This window comes from Eufriesea mexicana, unplaced genomic scaffold (genome assembly GCF_001483705.2).
Source record: "Eufriesea mexicana isolate 0111107269 unplaced genomic scaffold, ASM148370v2 scaffold2837, whole genome shotgun sequence".
Taxonomy (NCBI): Eukaryota; Metazoa; Arthropoda; class Insecta; order Hymenoptera; family Apidae; genus Eufriesea; species Eufriesea mexicana.
This window is the reverse complement of record NW_016910883.1, coordinates 208,004-234,454: the sequence shown is the minus strand read 5'-3', so window position 1 is coordinate 234,454 and position 26,451 is coordinate 208,004. Positions and strand designations below refer to the sequence as shown.

General features: G+C 44.2%; 1 protein-coding gene across 5 annotated transcripts in view; it reads left to right on the top strand.

Annotated features, from left to right (window-relative positions):
- The window catches only part of LOC108550458 (glutamate receptor ionotropic, kainate 2), a 106,913-nt gene that overhangs the window by 22,533 nt on the left and 57,929 nt on the right, over positions 1-26,451 (top strand). For 3 of the 5 annotated variants that reach the window (XM_017904198.1, XM_017904202.1, XM_017904201.1), the window contains exons 1-4: positions 829-951; positions 9,657-9,832; positions 12,876-12,929; positions 13,017-13,181. In XM_017904198.1, the coding sequence (XP_017759687.1) occupies positions 900-951; positions 9,657-9,832; positions 12,876-12,929; positions 13,017-13,181 (447 nt within the window). In that variant the 5' untranslated portion in view covers positions 829-899. Of the gene's footprint in view, positions 1-699; positions 952-9,656; positions 9,833-12,875; positions 12,930-13,016; positions 13,182-26,451 lie in introns of those variants that run through there. The other 2 variants (XM_017904199.1, XM_017904200.1) reach the window with 1 other exon arrangement.

The following is a 26,451-nucleotide window of genomic DNA, read 5'->3' as shown; positions in this document are numbered from 1 at the left end:
CTACACGTTAAGAGGTTATAATGCAAAGAAATAGTAGCCAGTGGAAACACTGGAAAAACTGTATGGGGAACAGTTAGAACTAGCCTGTCTATTTAGGCCCACGCAGGTCAAACATATCTCCAGAAAATGGGAGACAAAAGACAAAACGCAGAGGAAGAGATCGCCTCCACATCGCTAGGATATAGAGTTTATTTTAGTATTTACTTTTTTTACTCCAACACTATATATCCCATGAACCCTCAGTATCCCAAGTCCATCTTCTCTCCTCCAAGGTAATATTAATCCCGCGTCGTTCGGTGCATCGTTAGGATGATATATGTCCGAGAGGGAGAGTAACCTCATTATCTGCATTCCGGTTGTCCGTGGAACAATTTCCAGCGGCCATAAACGAATACCACGGTCATACGTTCGGTTTAGCCAGCCGTTAACACCGCATTAACGTCGCTCTCCGCTCATCTACGCTGCCCGATCTTAATAGGTCGCGCGATCCTTGCCTCGCCGATTTCTCCGTGTAATGGTTCATCGAACCAACACGAGTGGAAATTAGCGGCAGATGGCCAAGTAGTTTCCCGTATTTCCCTAACGAGCATCGAGCCAAGCGACCGATTAACATCGCCGATTCTATTTTACACTCGCGAACAACCGATCCTCGCGAGGCTCGCGAATCAATGCAATAACGATGGTGGATGGTGGTTGCAGCGTGTCAACAGGTCAAGTACGGCGTGCAGGCGGTATTCGGTCCATCGGATCCCATCCTGGGCCAACACATCCACAGCATCTGCGACGCACTGGACATTCCACATCTGGAAGCCAGGCTGGACCTGGACACGGAGGCGAAAGAGTTCAGCATCAACCTCTATCCCGCACAAAGTTTGCTCAACGCCGCTTATCAGGACATCATGGAGTTTCTCAACTGGACCAAGGTCGCCATTATCTACGAGGACGACTATGGTGAGTCACTCGTCCACTTTTTCTACGTCCTCGGAAACCTCGCGTCGCTTTCTCTTATATCGTTACGATTTCCTACGATTTCCTTCCATTTCCTCCGATTTCTCTCGTCGCGTCGACTGTCGATACGCGAACCGGAAACCAGCCAACTTCCCCTCGACCAGGGTACTCTTCGGATCGTACACTCGAAGCTTTAATTGCTTTTCTTTCGCGAGCGAATTTTCAGAGATAACACGACCACCGTGGCCGCCATTTATTTTTTCCCTCAGAACGATCCCCCGAATACTCGATAATCGCATTATTTTAGCGGACTCTCGAACGATTCGTAAGAATTTCGCGAGGTTTTTCGCGAACAAAGTGGATGGACTGTTTTTACAGGTGCTCGCGGGCTCCCGCTGTCATGAACATTAAGCGGGACGCATATTCATAATCTCGCCGGGATTCATCGAGCGACACGCGGGCAGTGAAGAACGGTTCATCCACGGAACTCGTTCGTTCTCGTTTTCGTTCGTTTCAATTGGACCGATTTGCAAAAACCGGCAGAGACTCGGAGTGGTCTGTTGGAATTATTAATTCGACTCGAGAGCCGATGAACCGTGACGCGGTAGTTGTGTCCCGGATCGGATGGGAAGATTTAAGCGGAGACCCAGGGATCGAGGCAACAGGGAACGTTAATTGCACCGATATCCCGGGCCGAGTTTACCCCGTTGGATTATCAATTTGCTTAACAGTCGGATGGAAGAAAGCCCCTAGCAATTACCATTCCTATTAGCAACAATTACGGACCGCGGTAATGGAATAACGTCGATTAATAGCACTCGTGGCAAAAAACGGGATAATGAAATTCATTGGTAATGAGAAAGCGTCCGGCGACGTTTCAGTTCTAACGACGAAGAAAGCACCCCGCGGGACAGCGAATTCCGTCTAATTAATTCGCGAAATGGCGGTTTTAAACTGCGCGAGGATTCCTTCCGGCGCTTTCAACCGGTTGCGCCTCCGCTTCCGCCTTCGCCGCCATTCTTTGGTCCCCGATCTTCGCCGATGAATAATGTAAGGGGCTGAATAGAATTATGTAAGGTGCACGTGCACGCTATCAGACACCGTGCTCCGCTTCATTCCGAACCGTTTTGCCGGGATGAATTCTAATTAACATTTTCAAAGTTTCGCGGGCACCCTTTGACGACGCTCGTCGAACGACGGGCCTGGTAAATTGTTCCTCGCGAAGAAATTACGCTGTGAGGTAGTCTGGTATCGATGTTTCCATTGTTTGTAATTCCACGATGAAGAGCCGTCCTATCATTCGGATAGATTGAAAAAGGAATTGTCAACGGAGGAATTTTAACTCTTTGACAGGCACACAGTGATCCGTTTTTCGTGGAAATTCAATTTTGAGTTTCGTTTTTTTTTTTTTTTTTCTTTTTTTTTTTTTTTGTAGATTTTCGAAACGTTGACGTTTCTCTTCACGGTGATCGAATTGAACGCGACTTTTATGCAAAAGCGCATGAAATTGGGAAATAAATGGTAACTTTTATTCCAGCTAAATCGCGTTGTAATAAAGGAACGCAGCGGAAATGTCGATTATATTTCAAACAAGATGACATTCGACATAGAGTCTTTTTCAATTCTGTCCAGCTAGATCGATAAAATCGATCACCGTGCACATTGGTCACGAGTGACCGGTGCTTGTTTTCTCAGTGGGGCCATGGCGGTCATCAGTGACCAGAGTGCCGCAATTGTTTGGTCCAGTGATTCTCAACTTTGCCTTTTGTTTACCGTCCGACTGATACGTGCTCCAACCACGTACCACTTTATAGACGTTCTCTATTAATTGTAACATAACACGCTGTGCATGCGTAATTTAAAATTTCGCAACGTAGATTAAACATCGCTTATTTAAATTACGAAAATAAACTGATCATTTGTCGACTATGAAACTTGAAACATAACCAACTAAACGATGCACGTAAAGTGAAAAAAGTATGGTACAATTGGAGATTTAAATTAAATCAGAGGTATATTTCGAAAATCGAATAGTTCGGTACACCGAGCGATGAAAATTCCATAGTGGTTCGCCAGGGATGATTATGCGAAACTTGCACATCGAGCATCGTATCCTTAGGTTCGAAGGGCCGATCGGATACCGTTCTGAACACAATAGGGGCGCGTAAATTCATACGCCATAAGTATCGACTATACGCTGGTTGGAATATTCCCGTGACAGATTGTTACAGCACGTGCGTTGCCACCGCATTTCGTGCGCAACGAACGTGACTCTTCTGCCAGCGAGATGGAGGACTTGGCTGTCAGCGAAGGGGAAATGGCGCATTCGTCGTCGGACAGGCCTCGCGTAACCCATTTCGAATTATAAACGCGCGAAAGTACGTGCCGTGCCCGACGATAATTTAAGTTTTCGGGCAAACACGCAGCGAGACAGTGAATTTGTTTCGCGTAATTCCGGTCGGGAGTGATCCAATCGAGGCTGAAAGCAGCTCGAAGTCCGAGTTGCAGCCGGCAAATACGCGTGAAGTTTCTTAAACGCCTTCCTTTCGCGGAGCTCGATGGGATTTACGCGAACTTAACCGGGTGCCGATGAAAACACGCCTCGAGCTTAACCGTCTCGGCCAACGAGCTTATCTATTTGCGGAAGTGCACGAAAGTTACACGTGCAAGCCGATTAGAGCACCCGCAACCCACAACTCGCCCCTTTTCTCCCCCTTTTCGCTCCCTTTTCCAACCCTTCGCTCCCACTAGTCGCCAGAAGCGAACCGTCCCCTATTCGTTACCGAACTGATTTCCAACATGGATTTGACAGCGCTCTGCAATTCCTCCGTGTTTCCTCCATCCCAGTCGTTGCCATTGCTGCCAAGAGCTAAGCGATGGCAGACCCAGTCGGCATGGTAAGGAACACGACAGAATCGTACTCGAATCCACCGACCAGTCGATTCTATTCCCGCAACTTCCCTTTTCCAGGCCAGAAGCAAATCAGCCGCGACGATCCTCTGACGAATCCACCGGCGAACTTTAATCCGTTTCCACCAGCGCGGGTCCAACTTAACCGCTGATAAACCACGCATGATTTAATGCTCAAACTTGACTTCTAATTCCCTGACGAATTATTCCAGTTTCCCTTATCTCGAGCAATTCTAATTTTTCTTCAAAGGATTTCGAATGCTTAGCAGTACGAATGCTTAAAAGGATTAAAGTTCATCGTTCTCCCTTTTTAGTTGATTTCGAGATGTCGTTGACAGGTAGCGATCATCCCTAAACTCGGTCAGCGACGTTCGCAATGAACCTCGCTTACTCCATGCCCGTGTGAAGAAGTTCGCGCGAAAAGCCATGGTAAGAAACAAACAAACGTCGTTTCACTGGCAGAATTTTCAACGACGCTAATAACGCTTTAACGCGGCCCCGCCCTTCGTTATTTCTGCTGTCAGCGCGAGCCCTCGTTACTCGAGCTGCTGCAGTACAGTGTGCCTTCGGTGTAGTTGCAAGGACCGGAAGCGAGGATTCGCGAGCTCGCGTGAAATTACTGGTCCCCTGGGTCGACGTTTAACGCACGCGTTAATTTCGCGTCTTTGATCGTTTGTACCTTATTAAGAGGCCGCGAACACGCGCGTTAAAGGTCCTCCATCCCCCGTCTCACGCTCCCTCGACGAGTCCCCGGCACTCGAAATCCGTGGAGAAATTTTCGAAACTTAGAAACTGCTTTGCATCTCGGGCTCGCGTTCTTCGCGGCGACACGACGTAAGTTTCTTACGGCGAGAATCCGCGTCTCCCCTCTGCGAATCCGCCAAGCTGTGCTCGCGAACGAAGTTACTCGACAAACGGTCGAAAACAGGGATTCGGGACCGCGACGACTGGATTTCTATTTAGACCCCGGCAATCCAATTGCAGCCGTGAATCGACGCGAACGAAATTTAATGTATAAGCGAAGGGAATTTATGAAAACACCCAGCGCCCGAGCAAATCTAGGGATATGGCGTCTAGGGACTTACGAGGCAGCGTCTACTCGCAATCCCACCGACCGGATCCCGTCTCCTCGCGTCTCGAGAATCGCCAATGAACCATGGTCTCCGGCCATCACCGACCATTGTGCCACCCTCCCGGATCCCTCTGATTCCCCAGATTTCGCTTTCGTCTCGCAGGAAACATTCCGGACAATGGGAAGACGCCGCGCCGCATCTCAAACCCCGGGAGAAATATCGCTTAACCTTTCCACTCGCGAGATTCCACCTGAATCGCGCTACTCCCGCGATAGTTTACTCTGTCAATCGAGATAATCCGTCCCGGAATTTTCCCGATTTTCACACTCCAACGCAAACGCCAGCGCCACGATTATTCCCTGCGAGCGGTGCTACGACACTCGCGAGCTCCGCACCCCTTTCGAGTGCACAGTCATACCAGTGGAGAGCACTCGGCGAGTATTCCTGTCACGGAATACGAAAATCGCTCGGAAACGCCAGCGTCACGGACAGACTCTCGCGATATTGGCAGTCGTGTTAAAGATTCCCGGAACATCGCGGAAAAAGTGGCGAGTAGAGCGTCTGCTGTCACGGAGGGGGTTGCTGGATCGGGCCACCCTGGAAATATGTATCCAGTCAGCCACGTACGAGTCCCGGCTAAATCGCCGGAACGAAGAGCTGACGTTGTCTCTTCCTGCTTGTCCCGGATGACGAAGGATGAGGCTGGAGCGTGCGAGGCGAGTCGGGATGCCTGGCAGAGGATTTGGCAGTCGCTAGCCGAGAGGCTGCGAAGATTAGGTGAACGATAAAGAGATAACGTCGCGGAAGAAGCGGAAAGGGTGGTACAAAGGATGAGGAAAAATTGTTGAAGAAGAAGAAGGTAGTAGCGCGAACGTGCCAGACGTGGCAATGGAGGGAAGATAAGGATGAAACTGCGGAGCGAGCTCGCGAAGTGGGTATCTCGCGGATTTACAGCTGAAAGAAAGATCCTAGGGTGTTTAACGCCACCTTTGTGTCAGACGTCGAGATTAAGGAGTCTCGTGACTGAGACACCCGACCATTCGTTGTCACAACATAACGAAGGATCGCGAAGGCGCCTCGTTATCCGGGAAAAAGGCTGGCTGAAGACGGGGGCGCGACAATCCCGGTCATTATCGTAAAGGACAACGAAATGCCCCCTAGGAACGAGGTAAATATCAGGCTGTCGCTTTATCAGTGCGTTTAATGCTCCTCAGTGGCGTCGCACTCATCGCGCCTCTCTCTCGAAGCTGTGTTTTATGATATTTAAGAGCAGCTTAATGTCAGGGGTGCTCGGTCGGCCTCGCGAGGACGTCAGGTGGCATAAGAACGTTAACTCTGCAAATTTTAAGCCTTTAATCGTTTCGGCAGAGATTCCTCCAGCCTGTGCTACTTTTCGCGTGTTTTTCCTCGAAAAATCGCAGTCTTCGCGAAGTTTCGTAACGTTCGGGGGTGGTTCGAGCTGTGAGCAAAGTTGAAAAAGAAATTTGCTGTTCGTGTAACGATAATAAAATACCGGGAACGTCGTGAATCGTTGGTTATAGCCGTCGATCCACCTGTTTCGGTAAAATATGTAAACCCAAAAGACGCGAACAATTCAATTTCTGCGGATACCAGGCGTTCCCCATCTGGGGGGAAAAAATGAACGACTTCCTTCCTCGCGGCGTGGCTGCGCAATATTTCACCCGGCAGCGGTTATCGGCATTCGAGGCACGGTCGTAAGTGCTTGTCATTAGAGTAGGTAAATGCCGATATAATAATTTGTTTCGCGTCCCGAGCGATCTCGAGCGATCTGGAGCGTTCCTCCAACGGAGTCATCCCCTAACTCGAGGCGTCGCTTTCCTTTTTCTTCTCACGTCTTTATCCGTCCGAATCGGCCGGGAAGTTGGATCTTCCTGAACTTTTCATTTGATACCGTACGAAGATTTATGGACGTCCCTTCTTTTGCTCCTCTCTCTCTCCCAAAACGGATACACAAACCCCTAACGACCCGACACTAGTGGTTTCGCCAAAAAAGAAGGGAAGGGAAAAATAGAAAAAGAAGGGAAGCAATATTCGATGATTTATGTTGTTATTATCGCCCACGTACTCGAGTCCGTTGAATCCCGAACGGAGAACTTTCGGAGCACGTCGAAGGCAGATGCTAGCCGTATTGAATTCGAAACGACGAATCGTGCCAGTTCATTTAACTTGCCCCGCGCGGAATTGCTTCGCTCGCGCCAAGTCGAGTCATTTGTAACGTCGATCGAAGTTATCGCGTTGCCTCGTGTTTACAGAACCAAAGGAACTATTAATCCTTCGCTTTCCCTCATTATCCGTTTCATCGCGGCGAAGACTACCCCGAGATTCGTTCAGTCCCCGTCGCCATTGCGGACCGACTAAACAGCGAGGAAAAATTATACCGCGATTAAATTATTCGTTGAAATACCTCTCCAGTCGTTATAATCGCGACGGCTCCACGATATATCTCCCTTAATGATGGACAAGCAAACAACTTCCTACCCCGAACGAAACTCGATGCTTACAGATTCGCCGAACGCCAGACCGGTGTTTGCTCGCTGCACCGGCTACGATTAAATTCCGTTTCTTGTCGGCAGATTAGTCAGCCTGGCTGCGGATTTATCCGCGTTAATTATCGGGTCTGTAACAGGAAAATCTTGCCGAACCAGTTCGTTCACGCGGGACCAGTCTCTACTTTCTGTCAACTCACCTCGCAACAATCCTCCCAACGATTCGATCGACCGATATTAATTTAACGCATTGAGTACTGTATAGAAATCTCTAAGCATATGCTAGGGACCGCACGTTTTGACAGGACAGTGCATTGACATCTAAGGTTCATGATAGATGACGCGTGAAAAATGGGAAAACTAGTGAGCGGTCATGACAGATGGCATGCGCAATACGAGAAAACTCACGAGTAGTACGCAACGCGTTAAGTCGTAGTTGCGTGAATCTAATGCTAAATAGTGTCACGATGCGACGAGGGTGTGACCACGATCGGGTCGAGTGATTGCACGTTTTGACAAAACAGTGCGTTGACATCTAAGGTCCATGACAGATCGCGCGTGAAAAATAAGAAAACTCGTGAACGGTACGTATTGCATTAAATCCCAGTTGCGTGAATCTAATGCTAAATGATGTCACGATGCGACAAGGGTGTGACCGCGATCGGGTCGAGTGATTGCACGTTTTGACAAGACAATGCGTTGACATCTAAGGTCCATGACAGATCGCGCGTGAAAAATAAGAAAACTCGTGAACAGTACGCATTGCATTAAATCCCAGTTGCGTGAATCTAATGCTAAATGATGTCACGATGTGACAAGGGTGTGACCGCGATCGGGTCGAGTGATTGCACGTTTTGACAAGACAATGCGTTGACATCTAAGGTCCATGACAGATCGCGCGTGAAAAATAAGAAAACTCGTGAACGGTACGCAATGCGTTAAATCCTAGTTGCGTGAATCTAATGCTAAATGATGTCACGATGCGACGAGGGTGTGACCGCGATCGGGTCGAGTGATTGCACGTTTTGACAAGACAATGCGTTGACATCTAAGGTCCATGACAGATCGCGTGTGAAAAATAAGAAAACTCGTGAACAGTACGCAATGCGTTAAATCCTAGTTGCGTGAATCTAATGCTAAATAATGTCACGATGCGACAAGGGTGTGACCGCGATCGGGTCGAGTGATTGCACGTTTTGACAAGACAATGCGTTGACATCTAAGGTCCATGACAGATCGCGCGTGAAAAATAAGAAAACTCGTGAACAGTACGCAATGCGTTAAATCCTAGTTGCGTGAATCTAATGCTAAATGATGTCACGATCCAACGAGGGTGTGACAGCGATCGGGTGGAGTGATTCTCCATTTCGTTCGAGATAATTGACAACGATGACCGAATTGGCGAAAGTTGGGTCGTTGGCAGGCCTCGATCGAGCTGAGAGGATCGACGAAACGTTAGTCCAAGGGACAGAGAATCCCGGACGTCCAAGTTCCGAGTGGAAACTTGAAAGGGAACGAACTCGAACCTCGGAAGACCCGCAAGTCGAGATGATACCTTGATTACTTAGGCGGTGGGAAGTATTGATTTCATCGGGCGACGCGATTCACGGGTTTCCGTCCCATTAAACGGCCAGCCTAATAATATCCAAGAAGATCCTGCAAGACGCTATTTCGGCGCACTCGCGGCTATTATCGGGACCATCGAGGTCACCTAGATGGACCACCTCTGGTGGACATCGAGCTTGCGGGACGTTGGAAAGTTTCGTCCATTGCTTGGATCGTATCTGTCATTAAAATCGTCTTCCATTGCTATCTTCCTCGTCATAAAACTCTATGAAAGTATCAAAATCGCCATCTTTTTGTAACCTATGTATTACTTCTATCACGTTGACCCTTTTATTCTTTCCATGATGACCAATGGTCTTTGACGCGTTGCAAAATAACGTCTAGTCATCGTATCTGTCGATTTCTTCGTCTTGGAAAAATGATATCGATGAAAGAATTAAAAATTCTAACCTCTTACGACGCGACAAGTTAACCTTTCGAAGATTTCACAGCGGGTCTTCACGCGTATGACACTGTTCTGCATCGAGCTGCTGTCAAAGCTTAAAATTCGCGATCGCGGTCGTGCGAGCAAGGTTGCGGAGTCGTGAACGGTTTCGAGTTGATTGATTCCAATGCTAATCGACGTGACACGCAACTTAATCGGGTGTTTCAGGACTGGTGAAGCTGCGAGAACTCGTGAGGTCGCCGAAGTCTCGAGAGATCGAGGTTAACCTGAGGCAGGCCGACCCGGATTCCTACAGACAGGTTCTATCGGAGATGAAAAGCAAGGAAATACGGAATCTCATCGTGGATACCAGGCCGGAGCATATGCATCATTTTCTACGAATGGTAAATACATATTCGTGTATCGATTTCCCGTGCTTCGATAATCTCCACGCATCTCCGATGTAAATACCGTCCCTGGTTTTCTGCGCGTTTGCTTTTATCCGATAGCGATTGCACAGTGTCGTTTATTTCCTTTTAACATCGAAACCACATTGCTCGACCGTGCTCCTTCCAGGATACGATCGATTCGTGATCATTGCAAATTTTCAATGTAATGGTAAATTAATTAAATATTTCGATCTTCCGCGGGGCTATCGGATTGGGTCGGCAGAGGTTGGAACGAGGAGGGGATTAACTACTTATATTATAACAGCGGGTTTAGCTCGTCATGAATTTTTCATAACGCACCGAACAAAGAGGGTATATACTCGTTATGCGAGTGAAATTATATCGAACGTGTCTCGGTGTGCGCGTAAAATGTGAACAAATTCTGAAAGCTTTCATAATTTTATCGCGAACGAAAAGGTTACACAGCGACGTATTCCAGCCTTACTGGATTTCATAAATTAGCTAAAATTACACGTTTGCTGATTATTCAAATTTGACATTTGCGCGGCTGTCATTATACTTGAATTTGAACTTGAACTTTGATATTAACGCAAGAAGTACCGGTTTGCAATTTATACCTGCATATTACGCGTGCAATTGGTATTAATTAATTCGATATAACGAAAATATACGATGTGGAAAGGAGATAACAACGCTATCGTTAGCCAACACCATAGATAGTTGGCGTTACGTTGCGAAATAGCTTGCCTGTATTTATAGTATAATAATTCTGGCTATCGTCCTATACCTTGCTCTTCAACGAAAGAGCATACGTAATTTTATTTGAATAAAATGTAACTTTATTTGAACAAAAGCCAATGTAATTTTTATCGAAAGCAGCGATATATTTTCAGCAATCGCGGAAATGAAGTGTCCGAAACGGGTCATTCTGTCCCTTTATTATGACAAGTCAAAGGACTGATGCACGAAGAGATAATAAAAAGCGATAACGTTGAATGCTAAATCTTTGATCCATTCTTAGAATTATATAAATAAATAAACGCTTCCTGATGCGTAATTTTTTATAATTAATCAGTTAGCTGTAGTGACTTCTTTTCAGAGCGTGCACCTATATGTGTCGCGAGAATCAAACAATGACAAGTATAGTAGTCATGACACACAATACTGCCATTTCTTCATGACGGATATAATCGTCGTGACACAAAATACTATCATTTCTCCATCACGAATCTAGTCATCATGACATAAAATACTGTCATGTCTTCATGATGGATATAGTTATCGTGACACAAAATACTGCCATTTCTCCATGACGTATATAGTCGTTATTATAATTAATCAGTTAGCTGTAGTGACTTCTTTTCAGAGCGTGCACCTATATGTGTCGCGAGAATCAAACAATGACAAGTATAGTAGTCATGACACACAATACTTCCATTTCTTCATGACGGATATAGTCATCGTGACACAAAATACTGCCATTTCTCCATCACGAATCTAGTCGTCATGACACAAAATACTGTCATGTCTTCATGACGGATATAGTCATCGTGACACAAAATACTGCCATTTCTCCATGACGTATATAGTCGTCATAGCACAAAGTACTGCCATTACTCCATGACGAATATAGCTATCATGGTCCAAAATACTTCCATTTCTTCATGACGGATATAGTCATCGTGACACAAAATACTGCCATTTCTCCATCACGAATCTAGTCGTCATGGCACAAAATACGGTCATGTCTTCATGACGGATATAATCATCGTGACACAAAATACTGCCATTTCTCCATGACGTATATAGTCGTCATAGCACAAAGTACTGCCATTACTCCATGACGAATATAGTTATCATGGTCCAAAATACTTCCAATTCTTCATGACGGATATAGTCATCGTGGCACAAAATACTTCCATTTCTTCATGACGGATATAGTCATCGTGACACAAAATACTGCCATTTCTTCATCACGAATCTAGTCGTTATGACACAAAATACTGTCATGTCTTCATGACGGATATAGTCATCATGACATAAAATACTGTCATGTCTTCATGATGGATATAGTCGTCTTAGCACAAAGTACTGCCATTACTCCATGACGAATATAGTTATCATAGTCCAAAATACTTCCAGTTCTTCATGACGGATATAGTCATCGTGGCACAAAATACTGCCATTTCTCCATGACGTATATAGTCGTCATAGCACAAAGTACTGCCATTACTCCATGACGAATATAGTTATCATGGTCCAAAATACTTCCAATTCTTCATGACGGATATAGTCATCGTGGCACAAAGTACTGCCATTACTCCATGACGAATATAGCTATCATGGTCCAAAATACTTCCAGTTCTTCATGACGGATATAGTCATCGTGACACAAAATACTTCCATTTCTTCATGACGGATATAGTCATCGTGACACAAAATACTGCCATTTCTCCATCACGAATCTAGTTATGACACAAAATACTGTCATGTCTTCATGACGGATATAGTCATCATGACATAAAATACTGTCATGTCTTCATGATGGATATAGTCGTCTTAGCACAAAGTACTGCCATTACTCCATGACGAATATAGTTATCATGGTCCAAAATACTTCCAGTTCTTCATGACGGATATAGTCATCGTGACACAAAATACTGCCATTTCTCCATCACGAATCTAGTCCTCGTGACACAAAATACTGCCATGTCTTCATAACGGATATAGTCGTCAAACCAGACTGACTGGTTAAATCCTAGCGCAAGTGTTAGTCACGCTATACCCTATCAAACGAGACCATGTTCGTTGAAAGCAAGTAGTTCTTTATTCCCCCGCATTTAAAAATTTATCCAAACTGCACGAAGACCTTCTCCCTTTCTCCCTTTCTCTCCTACATCGCGTGCAATTGCCTCGTTTTCTATCTCGTTTCGTGAAACGAACTAAGGCACAGATCAAAATAGGATGAGATCGACGCAACGTCGATGAAGCGAGAGAAATCATTGGAAAATAAATCCGCGCACGTGTCTGCTTGCAGATCCTGCTGCTGCAAATGAACGACTACAAGTACCACTATCTCTTCACAACTTTCGTAAGTACACTTGTGCGGAAGCGAGGACAGACAGCCCGGGGCAGAGCTACGCGGCTCGAAAACACGATCTATCTGTTCCTTTTCCAGGACATCGAGACCTTCGACCTCGAGGACTTCAAGTACAATTTCGTCAATATCACTGCCTTCCGTCTGGTCGACGCGGAGGACGCCGGTGTGCGGGACATCCTGAGGGACATGGAGCGTTACCAGCCGTCCGGGAATAGGATCCTCAACAAATCCAGAGTTATACAGGTAAAATTTCCACGCGGCCGAACCCGAACCTTCCCGCCATTCCAATCTCCCCGTCCTCGGGGTATTTGCTCGATTTGTTATTGCACGATTCTTCGATATTCGCCCGCGCAAACGGTACGGATTGATTTCTATCCGGCTACGTGTCTGTTTGCTTCGTTAAATGGATGTGCGAAGTCAATAGTCACGATTGCACGGTGTTGAGAGGCTTCTAAAGGGATTCGAAATTCTTCTAAGAATTATGAGCACGATAATAGACGGATATTTCATTGGCGGCTGGAAAAACTGGGGAAAAATAGGGGCAAATTCGAGAGACGAGTCCCTGGATCATTTCGATGGATCGTTAACGTAAAATCGACAACGTCCTCGCATTCGCGGAATGCGATCGGGCAATTGATTCGCAATGTGTCACGACGCGAGCGTGCCAGGGGCAAAGTGGTGTCAGGAACGTCAATGACACGTTGTTGCGAACAATTGAAAAACCTTTCGACGATAAACGCCGAAAATGCCGGTTCTGCCCGGCGTCGCGATACTTTATTGATCGTAAAGCAGCGGCGAGAGAACGAGGCCGATGGTGGAAACTGCGAAACACGTGTCGACTCGCGGTCGTGGATGTAAAACGATAGGAGCAGGCAGAGGGAGCCTGGAAAATAGCCTGCTCGATGCCGAATGGTCGAGGCTAGAGTAATTCGAGGGCGAGAATCGTCGGGCAACAGCCGAGTTAAATGTCGGGAAACAAGTTCGTTTGCGCGCGACGAAGAGTTATGAAAATGGTCGACGTTGAAATTGCGCGTTGGTCCTACACCTCGTCCACTGGCGAGCTTCCACGCGCGAGCCACCGTGTACCGACCCTCGTGCTTACGACGTGCCAACGCTTCCTATTTTTTCTCGATTTACATGCAGATTAGCGTGTCTGAACCCACATCGGTTAACTGTCGCGTCGAGTCGGACTGCGAATTTCGGGACGTCGGTGTCACCCTGTTCTTGTCGTGTTCCATCCAAATTTTTACGATTGCAGAGTCGGAAAACCCGATACAAAAGATGTCGCGAGATCAAAATTTTTCGGTTCCTCGACGATGCTGATTAACTCGCGATTAAAAAATTCTTTGAAAAATACAATTGCCGTTTGATTCACGCGCTGTCAACGTCACATGTGTGACGCACCGAGTTCCATTGACAGTAGCCGCGTCTGACGGTAATTAATTTTTGTGTACCCTGCATAAGCAGCAAAGTCTGAGCCGAATTTGACACACGCACCGTCACGTATTTCCAATGTATTCAAAAGTTAGATTCACACCTGTATCGTGTTTCGCTAGGATTCGAAAATAATTTTAAGAAAGTTAACTGTTCGTCCAGCTGTTTTTCCATCAAAGTGCGGCATGCGTTCTCGATAAGCGGGCTTAGGAATGAAATTACGGGGCCTGAGTGACAAGAAGAAAAAGCGAGAGGTCGTAAATTAGAATTAAACTCGCAACGTCTACGTCGCGAAGCTACGCGTCAGCTCGTTCGGAAAGCTCGGTAAAACTTGGTAAAATTGCGAAAGGACCCCGTGATTACCGGGAACGCGTGAGACTCTTCGCTTTAATAACGCGAAGTTGCGGCGCTGAAAATGCAAACGGCTGTCAGGGCTTAGCAGGGTAGACGGTGGGCCAGCTGGTTCACATTCCTTTATTATTCCATCCGGCACGGGTTCGTCAAGATAACCAGATTCCTCGGCTGCAAGTACGTGCCCTTCTTTTTTCCTTCGTTCCCTCGTGACCCCCCACGGGAGCCTTCTCCCGCGGCTGCTATTTTTCATGCAAACGGAACCCGCGAGAAATAATAAGGAGAAGTTGGTACGAGGCAAGATCTCCCGACCCGCGGAATAATATCGAGACGTTCCAGGTGTAACGTCGTCTTCTGCCTGCGGGGAATAAATCTGCACGCACACGTGCCACTCGGTCACATCGTTTGAGGCATCTTAGTGACAGTCAGCGAGGTGTCAACCGCGTCGTTCGATGGTTTCCTTTGACGAACGAAGGGTAGCAGGGATTTAAACAGGGTCGGAATCCTTGATTAACCCTACCGACTAATTAGCAAATGGGTTTAGGCAGTGCTTATGACACTGCTGGCTTTATTTATGTTATTGGGGATGTTTCAATATTTCCAGGGTTTCCTTAGAGGGTTTCCTTTCTGGGAATACGAACCTTGGGCTTGGCTATTAGTCGCGCCATTTTCGAACACTCTTCCAGTCGTAATCCACGCGGTTGCAATTTATATACATCCCTACGTGTACGCATTCGAACACTCACGAGTGATCACAGGAAGAGAAATAATTCCACGTTGTGCATGACACCTGTGTGAATGTTAACCCTTTACACTCGACGACTTTTTGGCCAGAGAAGAAGCAGAAATTCAAAGATTCTCTACTAAAAAACTGACGATACTTTTTTGAGCGGTAAATAAAGAATTGTATAATAATAGAATTGTAGAATTATTTGATTTCGATACCTCGCACACTGTTACGTTACGTTAAATTTGATATATTAATTAATATCGATCTTCCAAATTTTATGAAATGACTGAAGCTCACCTCTCGAGTGCAAACGGTTAATTATAAACACGCACGATTGGTTAATCGAAAAAATATTTCAGAACAATGTATATCAATCCTTAAGCATGTTTAATTGAAATATGAGAACTTTTTGTATATTTATAACATACTTGTCACGATTTTCGAAATCATGTACAGGTGTACATCGTTCGAACGTTCCCATCGATTTCATTCGCAATTTAATTATTTAACGAGAAATATTTCGCTACCGAGGCGGAGGCCTGCGTTTCGACGCTGAATTACCGGCGTCCCCGGAGCAGTAGATTTTTCGGGACTCGGGAGAGAAGCGACAGGCTGTGTAAAACACGCGGCCAGGGAAAAGGAACCGGAGGAATAGCTGTCGCAAAAGAAACCGTATTTCTCGCCGAGTCGGGGAACTTAATTCGCTGGCTTTTAAAGTCGACGCTCGCTTAAAGTGCCCTCGAACGGCTCGTTTGAATCGACAATCGCGTCCCAAAGAAATGTGTCGAGTAGAGGGGGCGGGAAGGAAGGAAGAAGGGAGGAGGAAATTGAATTAACGCGGAGGATTTCTCGAAGGAACAAAAGCAACGCGGAGAAATTCGAGAGAGGGAGAAAAAGATGGATGCATTAGGGGGTTTAATCGAATGATGGTCGCGGTCGAAACGTAATTATGGTCCCAGCTCGATGCGCCATCTTCCGTGCGACGAGCGCCAGCACGCGCGGCGTTTTCACGGCAAAAGCGAGGCTGATTCGAGCGGAAAATTTGACACGGAAACATTTACCACTCGCCGCGACGATGTAAAGGAAAATTCGTTGCCTTCGAGAAAGGAATTTTCAACGGAAAACATCCTGATGACGATCGATGGTGAAACCTGCTCTACTCCTGCGTGTATTTTCATCGCTGCAATTTGGAGGAAGGAGTGTACGGAGACAAGCGTCGGGAGCAGTTGCGAATAAGAATTCCACGAAAATGCGAAACCGCGAGCAACGTATGTTCGTTGAGTCTTCTCCATTCACGATGACTCGACGACAGAGTTGCTGGAATAAAAATATCCGCTGGAGTTTCGCGAGGTGAAAAATATCTCGTCGGTGCAGAGCACGGTGCAAATGAACGGAGAGACCCACCTGTCATGGCATCTCGAACGCAACCCAAATTGAAATATCACCGTTTCATTTGCAGCGCGAAGAGCACGAGAGAGAGAGAGAGAGTCTCTCCCGTTTATATTCCCGTTAAAAAGAACAGACTACGATCTTCGATCCTTGTTTCACGGATTTCAACGAACCGTCCCGATTCCAAGACGGTCCGCGTGGCAAGAACGAATTCGCGAATCGGCCAGCCGGTGCCTAAGTTTCAATTAAGGGTGGGAGACAGAGGGTGGCGGGAAGTTCGTTAACCGGGGGTGAGTTTTTGCATAGCGCGCAGCGAAGTTACAGGGGGGACACGAGAAGGGAGCAAAGAAACAGAGACCGCTGGCTATTATTAGTTTTACCCAATTAGCGAAATGAGCGCAGCAGTCGGCCGTCACGTGATTAAGCTCGTACGGCTTCCTTTCGCTTTTCAGCGAGATTATCCTCGCACAAAGACATCGAACGAAGAAAGAAATCGCATCTCAAGGTTCGTCCGTGTGCCTGTTTCAGCCCGATCGGTTCGCGATTAGAAGCTTCGGCCGCGACTAATCTCGCCGATTAAAGGAACGCGAGCGGAAACTCAACTCGCGGCCAGTTTTAGCCATTTAATTGCGCCAGATTCGTCTCCGTTTTTCGGCATCTTTGTTGTTTCAAAAGCTCCTCGCTGCGAACGAAATGGCTGCCCCTCGTCGGGGAACCATCTTCGCGAACAAAAGGAATTCTGCAACAATTAAAATGCCTTTCGTTTGTACCAACCGTTGTTCTTCGAGTTGGATGGGCTTTCGCGTTCGTCTCTCAGTCGATCCTCTTTTCCTGCCTCTCGCGTTTCTTGTGCTTTTCGCTGGAATATCGGGATCCTCTTGAGAGTCGGCATCTTTTAAATACCTTACTCGCGAATCTCAAATATGGCTGTATTATTCGTGTCCATCACCTGGCCTGGCAGACTGAGGCTTTAAATTGGTTGCAAGATTGCGAAATTTAATAGCGGTGTCTGGAATTAGCTTATGTTTCAAATTCTCGTATATTCAGTGAGGAAGAAATAGGTATATAGTACAAATTTCTAAGTACATAAATGACTATTTTTCTTATTGGTAAATTATTCAAAGGAGTATTTTATGGTTCCAATCCTTAATTAATTTTGAAATCATTGATTTATAATATACTTTTCTAGGGACTAGAATTGACAGAGACTAGATGTTAGGTTTGTAGGGATACCTCCCCCACGGGGTTTCTGTAAATGACTATTTTTCTTATTGCTAATCTATTTATAAGTGTATTTTATGATCCTAATCCTGGGGATTAACTAACTTCTAGGGACTAGAATTGACAGAGACTAGATGTTAGGTTTGTAGAGGTACCGCCCCCACGGGGTTTCTGTAAATGACTATTTTTCTTATTGCTAATCTATTTATAAGTGTATTTTATGATCCTAATCCTGGAGATTAACTAACTTCTAGGGACTAGAATTGACAGGGACTAGAAAATGTTAAGTTTGTAGGAATCCCCTCCACTTTCTATAAATGACTATTTTTCTTATTGCCAAATTAATCAAAGATGTATTTTATGATCCTAATCCTTAGTCAGTTTGACATCACTGATCTATATACTTCCAGAGACTAGAAGATGTTAAGTTTGTAGGGGTTCCTCCCCCAAGGAATTTCTATAAATGACTATTTTTCTTATTGCTAAATTATTCAAAGGAGTATTTTATGATCCTAATCCTTAGTCAGTTTGACATCACTGATTTATATATTTCTAGGGACTAGATGATGTTAAGTTTGTAGGGGTCCCTCCCCCAAGGAGTTTCTATAAATGACTATTTTTCTTATTGCCAAATTATTCAAAGATATATTTTATGATCCTAATCCTTAGTCAGTTTGACACCACTGATCTATATACTTCTAGAGACTAGAATTGACAGGGACTAGAAGATGTTAAGTTTGTAAAAGTCTCCCCTACGGGGTTTCTATGACAATGACGTCTTTGTTGTTTCTGTGGTTCCTGCGGTGCTGCCTGTTGATAGGTGCTGCCTTGATTGTTGTGCTATGATTAGATAGTAAGTAGAAAATCGAAAGGAAAAGAAAAGGATGAGCGATTTGTCCCAGGCTTGCTAGTGTACTCGTCAGTAAGGTTTTCTGGCAAACCCTGCCTTAGACGGGGATACTTAGGTGGCATAGAAACTTGTATTAATGGAAGTCGAGGATTCTCCGAGGACTTGCGTGAAAGTCCTCGAACTTCCTTGAAGTTGGAATCCATCTAGTGGCGAGAGTGAGAATGATGGTTGCTACAGGTTTAAGATGTTAGATATTAGATAGGTCTAGCAATTGCACTGACTTTTACACGACTGACTTCACTTTGCAATTACACACACTCATGCAACGCATCCTAAAAATTCTACAGCCATTCTAAGAACTCATTTGTCTTTTTCGCATAATCTGACGTGGACATTCGCTCCATCCACTTATCATTCGCACCATAATCGTGCAAAATATTCTCGCTACTGCATAGATGTAATAGAAAGATAGTTCCAAATGTACTAATAGAAGATGTAGTAGAAAGTTCTATTTAGAAGGTACTTACTTGGCTATGATCGACTACTCATGATCGACTACTTATCCAATTGATCTAATCACAAAAAGAGACATTCTTCGCGAATTTTCTTACTCAACCAGACGATCATTGCCACAGGCTCTCAACGCGTAGGAAACGAATGGAAGAAGGACACTCTAACCCGTGAACTGACCCAGCCGACTTCTTCCAAGCTCCCTGCAGTAGCCGTGTGTGACGACTTCGTGCGAGGAGTTCCGTGCCACGTAACCCCGGTTGTCTCCCGCGACTGTTCATCATCCCGGTATCCCGTCGTAACCTCTCCGTCTTCTAGCAGAATTGTCAGGCTGAAATTACCTCGGGCAGCTTTTGTTTCGAGTGTTCCCAAGGGTGCGATGCCACGACCGCGAAATCCACCATCTGCCCCGAAGTCGCTGGTGTCCCTCCACGATTCTTCTCCTTTCCTTCGCCTCTTGCTCGACCTTCCCTTTATTTCTCCCTGTTAAACGACCGAGTTAGCCGGCGTAAAGTTCCGTGAAAGAGGAAAAAGGGACGGTCACAATCAGCCCTAACGCTGGCCGAAGGTGCCAGGGAAAGGAAAGGAGAGCGTGAGCTGAAAGAAGACCTAGGCTTTTGAGGATAAGGTGCATCGTGAGCCAGCCACCTCGCCAAAGGGCACAAGCTGGCTTCGGGACATGGCTCCTACACCTGTTTCACCGACCACCCGCTGGAAAAGGTATAGACGAGCGAACGAGACTCGTCTGGAAAAATAAACGCGTATCTGGTCGTGTCTCTCTTTTTCGCTGGGAGAGCTTGTTACACCGGCGGACGATACTTGCATACTGATTCGCTTCTTTGGTACTATGGAGTATCAGTCTCGTGGTAATCAAGGGCTGGTAGTTGAGTAGCTCCGATTGAAAGTATCTAGTCAAGGAATTGAATTTTAACGCATTGACTGGATTGCTTCGTTTCTTAAACGAAAGGAATTATTGGCAGCTGTGAGCTATTTAGACTTTAGACTTGTGTTTTCAGTTCTGCATAGATCGCTTTCTATGGAGTGTCACTGAGTGGGACTTACATTTATTCATTTCGTCACATTGACAAGACCTATTTTATGTCAAATGTATTGTCAAATATTGACGTGTGATGAAAATAGAGAATAGTATACGAATAAACGTTCCTTTATTTCAGCCTTTTGGAATAGTAATAAACCCAGGTTTTTAGATTGTAATTTACATTTACATTGCCTTTATATACTAGTATTGCGACCCATAATTTTAACACATTTTTATACTACAAAATTTTCTATTTGTAAATAGGGGAATAATGTAACAGTGGATTACTTCGTTTCCTAAACGAAAGGAATTATTGGCAGCTGTGAGCTATTTAGACTTTAGACTTGTATTTTCAGTTCTGCATATATCGCTTTCTATGGAGTGTCACTGAGTGGGACTTACATTTATTCATTTCGTCACATTGACAAGACCTATTTTATGCCAAATGTATTGTCAAATATTGACGTGTGATAAAAATAGAGAATAGTATACGAATGGACGTTTCTTTATTTCAGCCTTTTGGAACAGAAATAAACCTAGGTTTTTAGATTATAATTTACATTTACATTACCTTTATATACTGGTATTGCGACCCATAACTTTAACACATTTTTATACTACAAAATTTGATATCTGTAAATAGGGGAGTAATGTAACACTAATAAACCTAGGTTTTTAGATTATAATTTACATTTACATTACCTTTATATACTGGTATTGCGACTCATAACTTTAACACATTTTTATACTACAAAATTTGATATCTGGAAATAGGGGAATAATGTAACACTGGATTACTTCGTTTCCTAAATGAAAGGAATTATTGGCAGCTGTCAGCTATTTAAGCTGGACTCTTGCGTTTGCAGTTGTGTAAAGATTGCTTTCTATGGAGTGTCATTGCATGGGACTTGCATTTATTAATTTCGTGACATTGACAAGACCTATTTTATGTCAAATGTATTGTCAAATATTGACGTGTGATGAAAATAGAGAATAGTATACGAATAAACGTTCCTTTATTTCAGCCTTTTGGAATAGTAATAAACCCAGGTTTTTAGATTGTAATTTACATTTACATTGCCTTTATATACTAGTATTGCGACCCATAATTTTAACACATTTTTATACTACAAAATTTTCTATTTGTAAATAGGGGAGTAATGTAACAGTGGATTACTTCGTTTCCTAAACGAAAGGAATTATTGGCAGCTGTCAACTATTTAGGCTGGACTCTTGCGTTTGCAGTTGTGTAAAGATTGCTTTCTATGAAGTGTCATTGCATGGGACTTGCATTTATTAATTTCGTGACATTGACACTACCTATTTTGTGCCAAATGTATTGTCAAATATAAACGTATAAGAATGTTTCTTTATTTCAGCCTTTTGGCTTAGAAATAAACCTGAATTTTTACATTATTTACATTTACATTGCCTTTATATACTAGTATTTCGACTCCAAACTTTAACACATTCTTATACTACAAAATTTGCTATCTGTGAATAGAGGAGTAATCTAAAAGTTGTCATTTTCAGAAGCCTGAAGACTGTGCTTCTGACTTATTCGATAGTTCCAATGTTGAACTAATTTCGATATCCAAATTAGCCTTTAATTTAAGAAGCTTGCTCGATGGAAGGTAGTTTCGTAGCACACGTTCGGAAGAGACATTTCTGATGGCATTTTTTTCGCTGCTTCAGACTGCCATACTCCACTCGACCAATGAATCACCGAATCCACGGAGCCAAGAGGGATAACCTTTGCTTTCGCCACCATAAATCAGACTATCTCGTGCTCGGAGGGTTTTATTATTTTATCCGGCAGCCGGTAGTCGTCAGGGACGGCCCTGCAACCACGGGATTCCAGGGTTGGCGTGGACCGTCTTCCCTTTCCCATCCAGCTGCTACCCCAGTGTTTCTGACGCGCGTCCTGAAAGCCGCTTATTAGATTTTAAATTCAACGCGATTCTAAATACGCCTTCCGCGCCGCGTCACGACACTTCCTCTTTCCTGCTCAAAACTTCGCTTCGAGTATCCTGCGTGGCTCGGGATAATTTAATTAGAACTGAAAATCTCTACCGAATACAACCCCTGTTTCTCTGCACCGCACTTTCCGAGGTACTTCTCGTTTGCAAAAATCCGCAAACCTTCGAAATCGATCAGCAATACGTACAAACGTTACGTTGGTGTAACGCTACTGTTTTTCCTTCGAATACCTCCTGTTTGCATTTTCCGCGTCGATGCGTTTCCAATTAATCCGGCTCGCTGATTAATGCACGAGAATGCAGCGGGAATAATTCGTTTAATTGAAATCGGGTTCACGGTCGGGCAAATATTTGTCCCTTAGCATCTCGACGTTCGAATATAAATCACGTAAGTCCCTGTCGTTGCCTTCGTTGCTTCTTCCGGTCCCCGAGTATGCTTCCCGTCACCGGTGAAAATTTCGCGACGATTGCTCGAGATTCGCTTTAAATGCTAATGAACGAGCTGATCCGCACCCTCGAAAACAGACGGTTCTTCCGACGAGATCGTTTCCAGGTGGTTCGTCCAAGAAAAATTACAGGGACGCCGCGAATTAATTTCCCGCCACGATTATTCCGCCATGGCGGATCGGACCCAGGATTAAGACGTCTGCCGGAAGTTGCGCGCCCGCCACCGCGGCCCTCGCAATTTCCATGCTTGCGATCAACCTGCTAAATTTGCGGCGCGCGACAAATGCTCGCTAACTAACTGACAATCTGTCTAATCTGGCCAGGCTAAATCGAGCTCGCAACCGCGACGTTACGCTCGCGACATCCGGCACCGGGGGAATGGCGGACAAAGGATTTTTCGCGCGAATAAAGATGGCGATAATGACCGAAGCATAAAGGGAGTAACGACATACGCTACGTGGGAAATTTGTTGAATCTCCGTGGGTACTACCGTGTAACTTCCCGGGCGCCAGAAAATTCGCGGAAAATCACGCGAGCCATAAAACGAGGAGGGCAGGAGCGAAAATCCGAGGATTCGCATAGTTCGTAACGGAATTTGAACACTGGTCGGAGGATTAACGCAAGTGCAACTAGTTTGCATTAATGAAGCGCGATAACTAAGCGATGGGTATTATGCAAAGCGGAAATAAATATATCGAATATTTCGAAATTCGAAATGGAGTTCGTGCCCCGCGGATCCGATAAATCCTATCTGTTCTAGCAGTCTCGTTTAACTCGGAAATTAAAAATTTTTACTCAGATTTGCCATAAAAATAAGCAACGAAAGCAAGGGTAAATCCCAGGGCTCCGAGGCTGCGGAGAGAAAGAGATTAACTGTCTTGAAGCCTTGAAAATCCTGATCTTATCTTCGGCTGGGAGATTACCTCCACTAATTAAGCCAGCCAAATCAACGACAGATTTCATCTCGACTAATTTTATGTATTTATTTATTTATTTATCTACCGAATTGTTTCTACTTGGTATACGACGAATTACAATAAATATAGTATATACCATCAGCCAAAAAATTGTATCGATGGTGGAATAAATTAATTCGATCGTAAAATTGTTTACGACTCCATATCAGGGCTTTAATTCGCAAATTTTAGATAATATTTGTTAGTGGTGGATGAAATTTTAATAACAATGAGAATAATTCTTTATTTAATTACATAAATGTCAGAAACGAATATTAAGTTTAAATATAATTAATTTATCACAATCATATGCTCGCACATCTTCTCACTATTAACCCTTTGCGCTCAACGATTTTTTGGCTAAAGACGGGTACGAGTTGAAAAATTTTCTGCTGTAAGACTGACGATACTTTTTGAACACTAAATAAGAAATCCTAGAATAATTAACACGTAGAATTATTTAATTTTGATACCTCGCATACTGTTACATTATTTTAAATTTGATATATTAATTAATATCGAGCTTCGAAATTTTATCAAATGGCGACTGAAAGGGTTAAAACTCAATTGCAACTGACCTATGCCGATTCACTCTCGTTTAGTTCTTTCTTCTTTCATACATTGCATTACATACACAATTCACAGAATACTTCAATCATTACACGCATACGCATTTATCACAATAACCCGAATTCGTTAGATATTGCTATCCCATGCATACTTGTTCCACTCATCCCTTTCTTACATACATCGCTCCTTTATTATATCAACACATACATTGCGTTGGCAAGAAAGTACTTTCGGTTTTTTAGTGTGAAATAAAACTCAATTTTTTCTATACAGTAAATGAACTTTAATCGGTCAAATATCTTCCATTCTATTCGATGACCTTTTGCCATCTTTCTGGTAACTTCGTGATCCCGCGCTCATAGAATTTCTGGTCCTTATCTGCAACAGACTTAACCAAGTGCGTAAATCTCAGAAGGTCGACCAAAACGTTGTAGGTATCTTTCAGTGAAAAATCTTCAGAACGAAATTTTTTAAACTAATTCCGACACGTGCGTTCTGTTAAACAATCAACACCATAAACTTCTCGTATCTCTTTGTGAGCCTCAGCCGCATTCTTGTCTTTACGAAAATAAAAAAGTAAAATGTGTCGAAAATGCTTATTTTTGCACTCCGTGTTAAGACTGACCGTGAACTGACAGTTATCAACGAAATTACACGAAATTTCACGAAATAACAACCTAAAGGTATCGACTACCACATCTCAAACGAAAAAAATTCTAACACTGACAAAAGAATAACTAAACAAGCATAACATTATTTACCGATGCAAACCGAAATTACTTTCTTGCCAACCCAATATATTTCAAAATCTACATAACCATTACCACAATATTTTCTTCCTTTTTTGGTGTCCAGATTACATGTAAACCGGGAGCAGTGTGCAATGAGACAAAGCTCTATCTCGTACGAAATTTCGGAAAATAGAAAATTGATTTCCAAAAATCAGAAAGTGAGCAAAAATAGAAGGGAAAGTCAGAGACACTGTTGCGAAAGACAGATCGATTCGTGTGAAATTTGGAATTCGATCGCATAACAGTTACAGGCGTGTCGTAAGTTAGTCCCGAGTTTTCCCTCGGACTTGTGCTAATTAAAGGCACGGTCCAATTAAGCCAAAATAACGTGGCACGCCTTCCGGCAGATTCCTCATAGACCAGCCCCCTTTTCAACCGTGTGTTTTCCGATGTAGCTGCGGGCGCTCGCGAACGCTCGTGTTAACGAAATTGCGGATCATTTTGCGATCGCTTTGACGGTGATCTATCCGCAAATCGATCCCCCGTTATCGACCCACGGTTCCGCGCAAATCGAGCCTTTATTACGTTCTTCTTCCAACCGCGATATTTGTCAATTCCGCTCTGTTTGAAATTTTCTCTCTCTCTCTCTCTCTCTCCCTATTTCTTTTTTCATTTTCCCAAAATGGAGCGCGATTTTTTCACCAACCCCGGGTATTTTTAGCCCGTTCAATTACTGCCATGCGCAGTCTGTTTTTCCATATTTTTTTTATCTTTTAAAAAATTCCCGTTTCGGTCGATTGAACGCAGATCGAGATTGGAAAAGGGGGAACTATAATTTCAAAAAATTTTGCAATTCTTTCTTCAACAGATATTTTTTTCACTCCACTATCCTATTATCGGGAATTATTTTCGTCCACCGGTGTCTTTCAAACGATCCATCGATCGATGATTATTATTTTTTACCACGATTGAACGCAGATCGAGGGTGGAAAAGGGGGAACTGTAATTTCAAAGAATTTTGCAATTCTTTCTCCAACAGATATTTTTTTCACTCCACTATCCTATTATCGGGAATTATTTTCGTCCACCGGTGTCTTTCAAACGATCCATCGATCGATGATTATTATTTTTTACCACGATTGAACGCAGATCGAGGGTGGAAAAGGGGGAACTGTAATTTCAAAGAATTTTGCAATTCTTTCTCCAACAAATATTTTTTTCGCTCCACTATCCTATTATTAGGAATTATTTTCGTCCACCGGTGTCTTTCAAACGATCCATCGATCGATGATTATTATTTTTTACC